Source organism: Giraffa tippelskirchi, chromosome 4 (genome assembly GCF_054371585.1).
Source record: "Giraffa tippelskirchi isolate mGirTip1 chromosome 4, T2T-mGirTip1v1.2.pri, whole genome shotgun sequence".
Classification (NCBI taxonomy): Eukaryota; Metazoa; Chordata; class Mammalia; order Artiodactyla; family Giraffidae; genus Giraffa; species Giraffa tippelskirchi.
This window is the reverse complement of record NC_137278.1, coordinates 31,646,382-31,659,180: the sequence shown is the minus strand read 5'-3', so window position 1 is coordinate 31,659,180 and position 12,799 is coordinate 31,646,382. Positions and strand designations below refer to the sequence as shown.

General features: G+C 36.4%; 1 protein-coding gene across 23 annotated transcripts in view; it reads left to right on the top strand.

Annotated features, from left to right (window-relative positions):
• The window catches only part of DTNB (dystrobrevin beta), a 233,685-nt gene that overhangs the window by 66,210 nt on the left and 154,676 nt on the right, over positions 1-12,799 (top strand). For all 23 annotated transcript variants that reach the window (XR_014082711.1, XR_014082710.1, XM_081592758.1 and 20 more), the window contains one exon: positions 6,685-6,839. Coding sequence is in view for 21 of the 23 variants with exons in the window: in XM_081592758.1 (XP_081448884.1) it covers positions 6,685-6,839 (155 nt within the window). In the remaining 2 variants the exon portion in view is untranslated. The remainder of the gene's footprint in view (positions 1-6,684; positions 6,840-12,799) is intronic.

Genomic DNA, 12,799 nt, shown 5'->3' with positions numbered 1-12,799 from the left:
ACTTAACCAATATTTGTGTTTTTAGTTTGAGACATGTCTTAATTAGACTTTTCAGGTCTGTCTTAAGTAAGTTTCTGTTCCCAGGTATCATTCATTTATAGATAACTGGTTAACTCTTATGGCCTTTAGGGACTGTATCCAAGATTCAAAGGCAACTTGTCAGGATTCTAAATACCAATGATTTATAATCAGAGAATACAGACTTTAATTATCAGCATGTTGAAGATTCAGTAATGTCAGGAATCCTCAGAGAAACAAAATTTACAGACTGTAAGCCCATTATTGATTAGACCATACTTATCAATTAATTTAACTGTGTGATTTGCTTTGTCTAATTCTGCTGTTTTCTAAGAAACTTAATCTCTTATTCAAACTCCATCTGTCTTGCACTAGAAGATAGGAACAGATGATTCATGCAATTTATTTTTAAGTCCTTGAGAAAACTGGTGCCATCATTTTGAAGGGCAGTCTGACAGTGTATATCAGAAAAGCTGTAAGAATATTTGTATCCTCTAACTCAGCCTGCTTCCTGTTTATCATGAGGAATTAAAAATCCCAGGTTTTATATATATTTGTTGCAGCACTTTTTATAATATACAAAGACTTGAAACAGCTTTAATGTCCAAAAGTGAGAGCTCAGTTACACTTCGGGATACTGACAGGATTGAATATACTGCCTTTAAAATTATGCTTCAGATCAAAATGCATAAATGTAATACAGTTTTAAACAAAAAATTATTATGTGCATAAAAAAAGAAATATACCAAAATGATAACACGCTGTTAGGCATTTTCTCTGAGTTGTGGCATAAAATGGTTTTTTAATAATAATTTATATTACTTACTGTTTTTGTGTGTTTTTGATAGACCACATTTTGAGTAGCCGGGGAAAAGATGACCTGAGGTGGTGTTTTTGCTCAGAACTGGCAGTTCTAACATTTCAGTTGATTGGCTTCCTTGATGTTTCATTAACAAACTATAGGGAGTCAACCTTTGAAGTTATAATTAAGCAGTTTCACCTGTTCAAAATTTAGCATCCTCTGCTATAGTCTTCTAACCACCTGTCACTGCTTATTTATCGTGGCTGGTACTCTTAATCATTCCTTCCCTTCATTAGCAGGAAGTAACTCTTTAATCTGAGTATTTGCTCACATTCATATTTCTCATGTAACAAAAATATTTTAAAACTGAAAGCAAGAAATGACTGCCTCATCTGCATTTTATGAAAAAGAAAAAGATAAACCAAAAGCAAGGGAGGCCTGGAGACTTATCTAAGGTAGTTGCTGACTGAGTCAATACTAGAAGCCCAAGGCATGGCTGTCTCCCATCCTCCTGCCTCACTTCAACTTAGTGAATGATGTAGGAATATTCATGAGTTTGAAAATAAAATAAGCACTTGGATTTAGTTACATATAGATATTTATAAATATGCAGATGTGTATACATTTGTGTGTGTGTGTGTGTGTGTGGTTTAGGTTGCTCAGTTGGTAGAAAGATGGCAAGAGAAGATGAGAGTCATTTGCCAGCAAAGCTAACGTAGAAAAGAAAATGGCTTTCTTTTCAATAGACTTGAGTCCTTACTGTAAACAGTCCTGTCGCCTTCCAGAAGTGTATGGTTGGTCATGCAGGGCCAAGAAGGGGATGGATAGATGCAATGAAGAAAGCCAGAGTCATTATCACCAGAAAAAAAAAAAAATCAATGCATATGTGAGAATGGTAGAATGGTAGCATTATTTTGCCACTACACAAAGGACAGAGAATTTTAAAAGTTTGTACCTGGTGTGTGTGTAAGGGCTTGATTGTGGGTTTTTCACAAGGGAGAAAGCCTGTGTTTTTATCTGGAGACAACTAATGGGAAATCAGCGTACCTTCTTTCAGAGGTGTATAAATAGAATTACTGGGGAAATTAACCAGTGATCTGGGAAGCAGTTTTTTCCCTTAATGCCAGAAGGGTTTAGGGCTTTAATTAGAGGGCTAGTTGAATTCTGGCAGGGAAGGCAATGGCACCCCACTCCAGTGGGGTTTGCCTGGCAAATCCCATGGATGGAGGAGCCTGGTAGGCTGCAGTCCCTGGGGTCACTAAGAGTCGGACACGACTGAGCGACTTCACTTTCACTTTTCACTTTTATGCCTTGGAGAAGGAAATGGCAACCCACTCCAGTGTTCTTGCCTGGAGAATCCCAGGGATGGGGGAGCCTGGTGGGCTGCCGTCTATGGGGCCACACAGAGTCAGACACGACTGAAGCGACTTAGCAGCAACAGCAGCAGCAGTTGAATTCTGGGGATATTTTTAATTACATTTAATTAGCTCTTATTTATTTCTCTGCAAAGATATTTTTATAGGTATATAGTAAATCATATTTGTTGTTATAGATTCATTGTTATATTTCATTTTGTTACAGATATGAGACTCACTTGGATTCGTTGTTATATTTCACTTATGATAAAAAAAATCTAGCAATTATTTTCAGTGTTTTTCTTTACAGATATGAGAAGCCTAGCTTAAAAAAAATAAAAAGGAAAAACTGTTTTAAACCAGTAACTCTAGAAATAATGACTTCTAAGTAATTATTTAACTGTATGTTCAGTTTTAGTCTAGCAGTATTTCTCTTAAAACCAACCACCCAACAAACATGTTTCTGCTTGTTCTCTTACTAGTGTAATATAAACCTATTAAGTTATAGTTTCTTTTTTCACGGACTAAAAAGTTATTTTTGTATATATTTTTTTAACTACTACTTTGTATATATTATATGACCTAGTAACTAAGTATAACTGAAAATAATATTTTTTTTTTGAGGGGAGAAGTTAGCCATTTCACTATCTAATCACTACTGCTGTGATTGAGTTCGGTATAGATTTGGTGATCTGGATGTATGCATGTATGTTTTTATGATTCGAAGCTATGTACATATGTGTATGTATATCCTTTGTAGCTGAAGTCTCTGGTCTTGAATATTTCTACCATGAGTGACTACGCATTAATAACTGCTAGTGTATCAGTTATGAATACATGGAGTGGCATCAGAAAACTTGAACTAGGAGTGGCGTTAAAACCATCGGGATTTGTTTTTCTCGTGTAAAAATAAGTCCAAAGCCTGGCAAGTTCACAGTTGGTACCGTAGCTCAGGGAATCTTACCAGCATTCGGGTTCCTCCTGTTTTCCTGCTCTGCCATATGACTTGCCTCGTAGGATTGTGAAGCTGGAAACTTAAAATAATCCTAATTTTAGAAATTCCTTTATTCTCTAATCCAGTTTGCCATCAACTTCAGTTGCCTACATTGTGATGTCTTGGAGTTGGCCACCCCTCCCCCTGATTCTGTCGCTCCTGGAATTCTGACTGTCACTTCCTTACTTGTGCATCGTTGACGAAGTTTTCCGGCTGACGTCTCCAGTCTCACTCTTCCTCTTTTATTCTGCCAGTCATTAACAGTCTGATTCCTTGAAACCTGACTTTCTAAATATTTCTTCCCTACTTTTAAACCAAATCCAAATTGTTTCCTCTTTGAGTTTTCATTCATAACGTGATTACTTTTCTTACTGAATCTTTATTTATCTTTCCTTCTCAATATAAATTATCATAGAACATTCTCTTCAGTGCACTGTTTCCTGTCTGCCACCACTAACAGACACACTATAAACTCCTGCCATGGAGATTTTTATCCTAATCCTTTTTTTTCTCAATTGAAATATGGTTGATTTACAATATTATATTAGTTTCAAGTGTGCAACAGAGTGATTCAGTATTTTTAAAGATTATGCTTCATTTAAAGTTATTATAAAATATTGACTATATTTCTATGTTGTATAATATATCCTTGTAGCTTATTTATTTTATATATATTAGGTTGTACCTTTTCATCCCTTAACCCCCATTTCCCCCTTCCTCCCTTCCCTCTCCCCGTTGACAACCACTAGTTTCTGTTTCTGCTTTGTTATACTCATTCATTTGTTTTATTTATCTCTGTTCTTCTCTAGTTGTGTCCCAAAACCCCTACTCCCACTGTGTTTTTACTTCGTTCCAAATCCTAGTTTTCAAGGCCAAGCTTCTAAATTTCTTTCTTTATAACCCCTGCCTATGTATTTTTGTATCTATTCTCCACTATCTTTTGAAGAAGTATAGTGTAGTGGAATGTCTTTGGAATCAGTGTGAGTTTAAATCTTGATCTAGACATAACTTTTTGACCTTAAGAAGTTTAACCTTTCTGAGCTAGTTTCCTTAGCTATGAAATTTAAATGATTATGTGCACACACATGTGCACGCACACACACACACTGTCTTTTTGTGACAGTAAAATAGGGTAATGTTTAGTAAAGTACAATAGTACTTAATATTAGGGATTGCAAGATGAAAACAAAAATCTCAGGATAACAGTGTTAAACAAAGTTGAAGTTTATTTTTCTCTTATATTAAGGAAGTCCAGGGGTGTGTAGTCTAGGATTGATATGGTAGCTTTGTGTTCCTCTGACACCCAGGCTTTCTATATCCTTCTTTTCTATCACTCTGGTGTATGATTTCTACATAAAATTTGAGATTACCACATAGTCCAGGGCTTCCCTGATGGATGAGACAGTAAAGACTCTGCCTACAATGCAGGAGACACAGGTTGGATCCCTGGATCGGGAAGATCCCCCAGAGGGGGGCATGACAATCCCCTCCAGTATTCTTGCCTGGAGAATTCCATGGACAGAGGAGCCTGGCGGGCTACAGTCCATGGGGTTGCAAAGAGTTGGGGGCTACAGTCCATGGGGTTGCAAAGAGTTAGAGACTACTGAGTGACTGACACTTTCACTTTCATTTTTCATAGTCTAAGGTGGCTGCTGGAGCTGCAGCCATCATAGCTGCATTCCAGATAGCAAGAGGAGGAAGGAAAAAGGGATTTCCAGTGCAGTCAACTTTCTTTAACCAACCTTCCAGGAAATCTCTCACAACCTTTCTGCTTATGGTCTCCAAACGGCTAATCACATGACTGAAACATATTAAAAGAAGGCTGCAAAGTGTGATCTCTTAGCTGGGTACATTGCTCCACAAATAAAATTAGTATTCTGTTACTAATGAAGGAGATAAGAATATTGGGTGTCTATAGACACAACTGAAGCAACTTAGCACTCCACACACACAGGCAGACTCAGCCATAGCAAATGGTGAGGTTAAACTAATATCATATGCTTCCTTTCTTTCTGTTCTATTTAAGTTAGCTTAGTGTTTAATTCTTCTTTGCTTCATGTATATCTTATTTTTCCCAGTTACTTTGAAAGTGTCTTGAAGGATAAGGACCATGTATCATATTTCCTTGTTGTGTTTCAAAATACATAGCAGAATACTTGTCACTTGGACCACTCAGTGAGAACTTAGTCTGTATTTGTTAATTAATTGATTTTACTTTCCACTAGGACTGTGTTTCTTTCAGCCTCTTGTTGGATTTTCCCCTCTTGCTGCTGCTGCTGCTAAGTCGCTTCAGTTGTGTCCGACTCCGTGCGACCCCATAGACGGCAGCCCCCCAGGCTCTCCCGTATTTAATGCTCTTCCCTCAGCTACAAACTAGCAGCTATCATGAAAGGAATGTGCCAGATATTTTCCTTTGATAATTTTCTGTTTTATGATGCCTTAATAGTTACCCTGTGGTGCTGATGATCTAAATTTTATCTTTCTTTGATTAACATATTTTAAGTGTTCCTTTTTTTTACCTAGTGGTTTGCGATAAAATCCCCAGATTGAACCTAAAGAGTAATGTAAAAATGTACATTGTATGTATCTATTACATACATATTTCTAATATACCTTTTTATTATGAATATATAGAATATTATTTTTCAAAATACTATGTTTGAAAAGGCCTCAGGAAATTTTTTTTCTCCACATATTTAACTCACTGATTTGTTTGTAAGAAAGCTGAATAATTTGAAAAGAAAGTTTAGGTTATAGTTGTCAAGTTGTTTTGAGCTCCAGGTTATTTTTCTTTTTCTCCTCAACTATGGGTGAGAAGAGGAAAATTACTAACCAGAGATAGGAAGCTGTCTCTGAGAAGATAAAGAAATAGTAGTACTACTGGAAACCTCTTTCCCAGCTGCTTGGGTCAGACATTATGTAAAAACAGAATCTTATAGTATCAAAGGATCTTGTGATAGAAAAGATAATATGAGTTCTTTTTATTCTACTCTTGGAACTTACTAAATTGAATGTTTTAAATGAACATATTACATAAGAATACATCATGAGTATATGAATACACATGTATAATACCGTTTTTTTCATACCCTTCACCAATATACAGCTATATTCATACACTCAAATATGTATATGTCTTATATAAGTACGTACATAAATGTCAGAGATAAAGGTGTGCTGCTGCAAATTCTTCTTGGGATAAGGTGAGGTGTAAATAGGTAAAATAAAAAGTTATATATTCAGTTATGTACGCTCAAAAAAAGTAGGTAGGTGGACGTATGTGAATGGTTATGTGATCTTTAGGTAGACTATTCAATGATTGGGAAGGAGGAGCCTTCTCAGCAAAGTAACCACACAGTGTGAAAGAGATTGAGAGTACATGTTAACTAAAAATCATAGTAACTTTATGATACTTTTTAATGATGCTTTTGGACTGGTATACAAATGACATACAGCTGTTTATAAAAAATTGGTGTTTCTTTATAGTTTGACTTTATTTGGTTTTATTCTCATAGATGTTTTCTCCCAGATGTCCGATTCCAATGGCTTAATGATATTTAGCAAGTTTGACCAGTTTCTGAAGGAAGTTCTGAAGCTCCCAACAGCTGTCTTTGAAGGGCCGTCTTTTGGTTACACAGAGCACTCGGTCCGCACCTGTTTTCCACAGCAGGTAAGGACGGTTTAATAGAACCTAGGACTTGAAGAGCTCTCATCTGCCCCTCTACCTTTAGTCAAATTTTGCCGAATTGCTTCGCTCTAGGGATATAGGTCTTGAATATGGGAGGAAAAAGAGCTTTAAATCAGAGGAGAGGGTATAAAAAAGAGGGAGGATCAAAAATTCACCTGAGGACTCTTTTTGGGAGAGAGGAGGGAAGTCTTTTCTGAAAAAAACGATAGGATTTGAAATATTTCAAATTACGAAAAGTTTCCAGGAAAATATTTGAGATGAAGTATTTGTATTATTGCTACTAGACATATGTTACTCTGCCTAGTGAGTTATTAACTGTGAAATATAGGAATTTTGACATATAATTCTATACAATTCAGATCATTGTTTCCTGAGCACCAAAGACAAACAATGCTGTACAACTCTCACCTGTCAGCTCACAGTCTCTCAAGAGTATACTGCCATTTTCATATAAAAGAAAGATAGATTTGATTTCTTCTTTATTCATGAGTATCCTTGTGTGGTCTTGCTCCAGAGGTTAGTGTGAGTATATTCCTGAGATCTTAACTGTGCCTTAAAGAACTCAGAGCAGAGTGGATGCTGGCTGTAGCAGCCATTTTTGTTTTTTTTTTCAGGTAGAGATGAAATAACAGAGCTTCATGCTACATTTAGAAAGTTCTGGAAAGCAGAGAATTTTAAAAAATCTATGTTAAAGCTTCCCAGATGGTGCTAGTGGTAAAGAACCTGCCTGCCAGTGCAGAAGACGTATGAGACACTGGTTCAATCCCTGGTTATGGTTTGATCCTTGGGTTGAGAAGATACCCTGGAGAAGGGCATGGCAACTGACTCCAGTATTCTTGCCTGGAGAATTTCATGGACAGAGAAGCCTGGTGGGCTATAGTCCATAGGGTTGCACAGAGTAGGACACAGCTGAAGTGACTTAGCACACATGTTAAAATTAGTGGGTAAAAGATTAACGGAAATAGGATACTGACATAGTTTGAAAGTGTCTCGCCATAGAATATTTATTAATTATAAGGGAAACATAGTAACTTTGCAGTAGAGAAATCTGTCAGATACCACTTTAACCAAGTGATCAAATCCACCTGTCAGATACCACTTTAACCAAGTGATCAAATCCACGTCTCCAGCCGAGGGAGAGGCTGACAGTCCTATTTCCTAGTAGGATGCCCTAAGAAGTAGCCAGTTTTATTGCTGTGGTTCTTTTGAGAGAAAAGCGCAACCTGAGTCCCCTTGAGGAAACATTCAACAATGCCAAATGCAGGATTTCTACAACATAACTGGCCCACACACTTTAAAAGGTCAGTGTCGTGAAAGACAAAAAACGATTGAGGAGCTGTTCCAGATTATAGGAGTCTGAAGAGACATGAAAACTGAAACACAACCATGATCCAGAGTTTTGTTGTTGTTGTTATAAAGGACATCATTGGGACAATAGAGAAAATCTGAATTGAAGCTTGTAGGCTAGATAATAGTATTCTGTCAATAACATTGATTTCCTGATTTTGATACTTGTATTAAATCAAAAGAATGTCCTGGTTTTGCAGAAATAAAAAGTTATTTAAAGTTAAAGTACATCTCTTCTGCAGTGTTAACATTTGAGGAGTCTGGGTTGATGGCAAATGGGAATTTTTAAATAATCTTCTTATTGACTTTCCATAAGTCGGAAATTATTTAGAAGTAAAAGGTTAAAATGGCTTCCCTAATAGCTCAGTTGGTAAAGAATCTGCCTGCAATGCAGGAGACCCCAGTTCGATTCCTGGGTCAGGAAGATCTGCTGGAGAAGGGATAGGCTACCCACTCCAGTATTCTTGGGCTTCCCTCGTGGCTCAGCTGGTAAAGAATCCACCTGCAATGCAGGAGACCTGGGTTCAATCCCTGGGTTGGGAAGATCCCCGGAGAAGGGAAAGGCTTCCCACTTCAGTATTCTGGCCTAGAGAATTCCATGAATTGTATAGTCCGTGGGGTCACAAAGAGTCGGACACAACTGAGAAACTTTCACTTTCAAAAGGTTAAAATATGGGCTATTTAGCCATGCCATAGAATAACATATATCCATACATATATCCACCAAAAATTATATTACAGAACTTCCTGGAAGTTCTGACTTTGTCTTCCTGGACATTGAATAAAGTTTGGCAAGTGTTGACTGGCACATGAATATGTGTGTGTGTATTTCATAGGTATCCTAACTAAGCAAAATTTATAGTCTGTGTTAGCAAGCCCCTCATTACCATTATAATCTAGTGTGCACATTATTACCATTTTCATTAATTTGAAGACCCTTTCCACGCCTAACATCTCTCAAAATCTCTCGTATAGCCCGTGGCATCTGACCATTGCTTTTGGCAAGGTGGTGGTTGTGATGGGTTACCATTTCCTGAGCACGTGTAATAACTTGATCATAGTTGTTGCTGTCATAGGCACTTCAGCTGAGTTATGTCCCCTTTTGGTACTGCATGTGTTGTCATTTCAGATGTCCTCAGAGAGAGTTATACTCTGATTCAGTATTAACAAGTTGTTGTAAACACAGAAAGTTATGGACATAACAAATAAATATCTCATTAGTGAAATAAATATTCATCATTGGAGAAACTACATATTTTCTTACAAAGCAACATCAGGTGCTTTACAGAAGATTTTCTTTCTTTTTTTTTTTTTAAAGGAAGATATCCACAAATAGATGAAGCTGTGTTTTTATCATTGAGATACGACCAAAATCATTTCTTGTCAGTTGAAGCCGTGCCACTGAACCTTGCAAAATTGCCAAACCCTTCTGAATAGATGAAAGGAATTTCAGTTCATCAGGAGGCTGGTGGGACTGATTCACATGTCATGAAGGATTATAGTTAATTAAGTCATTAAGTTAGTTTAATTGGCTGAGTGTTTTTCTTTCTTAGTGGCAGGAAAAAAAACAATGGTGCATCTTACAAATGATGGTATCTTAGATTGGATGAATACAGCGTATAACATGGATTTTGATAAGAACAGGTCTATGGTAACGAGGCCTATATTGCTGGCTTTCATTAGATTGAACGAAATTGCAGAGAGTTGACACTGAGATTTTGCCCTATTTGGGCCTGTGGAGGAGAGTGTCTTGCTAAATTATTCCTTAGGTAGAAATGACAATGGCTCCAAAACTGTTTTCTTTTTTTAAGATTAATTTTTAATGGAGTATAGTTGACTTATGTTTTCATTTTTTTTTAAAGAGATTTTTGTCAGTTAACAATACTTACTGTGAACATTGCTGTAGAAAAGGCCCTGCCCTCTGCTATTACTCATGAGCTGAGAGCAGGGTCTGATGGTTCCCTGGCCAGTAGGCAGGGCTGGAGGTTGCTGGGTGTGCATTGTTGGGGGCTCTTGGCTCAGCTACTTCTCTGGGGTTCACTGGCGACACAGTCTATATGTACTCCCTACTCTGGAGTCTGTGGTTCACTAGTCTTCAGGGTAGGCAGGAAGATTCTTTGCCAAGAAAGATCTGAGAACCCTGGACTCCTAGTCACTTTACTTCCTGCCCTAGTGACAGCCTAAAAGAAGAGGACAATGCCTGCTCAGATGCTGCTTTTGATTCATTATTCCTTTTAAGCATAAGCAAATTTGAGTTTAAGTCATCATTTTAAAAAACATCCCTGTTGATGTCCCTATTTTGCTTTAAAAAAAAAACAAACCTTGCAAACTCCTCATTGTCTACTGGAATGTTAGCCACACATGGTGGTGCTTATCAGTCCAACCGCAGCCTGTCTTTTCTCCTTCACTCCTGATCTCTCCTCCCCCTTTGCCTCAGGATGCCATGGGTTCTTTTTAGATATTGCCCCAGTGCCCTTTACATTCCCACCAGCAATGGGTAAGGCCATCTTTTTCTTTGCAGCCTTGCCAACAGCACATGTTCTTTCATTTAGGATTTTTTTGCCAGTCTGAGAGGTGAGAAATGTTATCTCAGCATAGTTTTGATTTGCATTTCACTTGTTTTGCTTAAGCAAAAGTGATGTTCTTCTCTTCTTTTTGTTCTTAGCCCTCACTGAAATGCAGTAGCCCCTGACCTTTTCTCTCTCCTCCAACAAAGGCCTCATATTTCATATCACAGCTAAATATCTCCTGGTCTTTGATACTCTGAATCTTTCAATGTAGAATTAATTGCTTCCTGTTCTGCAGTCCCTGGCCAGTTATATGTAGCTCACTAATATCCCAAAGGGATGCACTTTGATCTTCTTCAAATTTACATCCTCGTGACTAACAGTCTAGAAAATCATCAGTGCTTACTAGTTATTTGTTGGATTAATTGAGTAGTGGTTTTAAATCAAATATGGCATGAGAAAGTATCTGGGTTTGAATTCTAATCATAAGCTTAAAGCTCATGGATATACTTGCAACCTTATTGTTTTCATTGATATTTTATTCCATCATTTTCTTAAATGAGACGATCTTTACAATGAGGAAAATACAGAATTTCAGATTTTTTTAAAGACTTTTTCCATTTTTTAAAAGCTGTTATAAGTAAAAGTAGCTCTGACAAAAAGCATAGCAACTTTATATTGTGTCATTGCAAAGTATGCTAATTTTCAAAGTCCAAATAAATCTGTGATATGGACAAATTCAGAGCCTTTTAATAATTGAAGGCCAATCCATAACACTGGTCCCATAACCAGTTAATGTGTGTTTGCCCTTGTCAGACAAAATATTTTTATAACTCTACACAAAAGTTTGTATAAAAACATTTTAATCTGAAAGATTTTTAAAATGATATTTTTAAGGCTTTTAGCTAAATGTTGTACACTGTTTAACTGATGACCAAGTAAGTCATAGGACAATGGATAAAAAATATTTACCTATTGCTCATAAGAAAATAGGAGTTTTTAATAAAAATGATGAGATTGGAAATTGCAATTATGATCTAATGCTAAATTATTTTACTTGTTTTCTCATATTATTTTAGTGATACTGGATTTCTCACTTTTAAGAGATAATTTGTCCCCTCTTTTAATACAGGAAAGTTGTAGCTCCAAGTGGAGGGAGGGAGGTGAGAATGGATGGCATCTAGACTAGTAATTGTCAGTATTGAGGATTAGAATAACAAAGGGCAGGGAGGTAGGTGACAAACTGAAACACTGGATTAAAAGAAAAATATGAAAGTGCACACAAAGATAAAAACAGCCTCAGTGTTTCATTGAGGAAGGCATAAATAAATCATGGTGTTTTTGCTCAGTGAATAAGGCAGCTGTTAAAATGATTAGAAAAGAAGATGTTGTAGCAAAACAATAAAGTATTTAATAAAACAAGTTAAAAAACAGATCATATATTTTTATCTACCCTATGTACGTAACTCTGTAGAAACATATGCATTTGGAGGGAAATACAGAAAAATGAGAATTGTAATAGGAATGTGCATTATATGCAGTTTTATTACAGCTTTTATTATAAATATTATGCTGTAAAAAATAAAGAAAAATGCAAAGCATGCGTTCAAGAGCAAAACCAAAATAAAACAAAAAGGTAGAGAAAGAGGCAGTCTGTTTTTCACGTAGTTATTTTCTGAGTCATGAAATTTTAGAGCTAGGAATTCTGTCCCATGAGTTCTCATACTTTCTGGTATCAAGACCATTTTACACCCCCCAAAACATTTGAGAACCTCAGAGAGCTTTTGCCTATATGGGTTATATCTATCACTATTTCCATGTTAGAAATTAAAATTGATAAATTAAAAATATTGAATCATTTAAAAAGAACAATGACAAGCCTATTATATATTAACACAAATAATATATTTTATGAAAAATATATTCCAAAGCAAAAGAATTTAATGAGAAGAATGCCATTGTTTTATATTTTTGGCAAATGTCTTTAATACTTGGCTCAATTGAAGGCAGCTGGATTCTCATATCTGCTTATCCATTCAATCTGTTGTGATACGTTGTTTTGGAGTAAGTATGGAAAAAATAATCTGG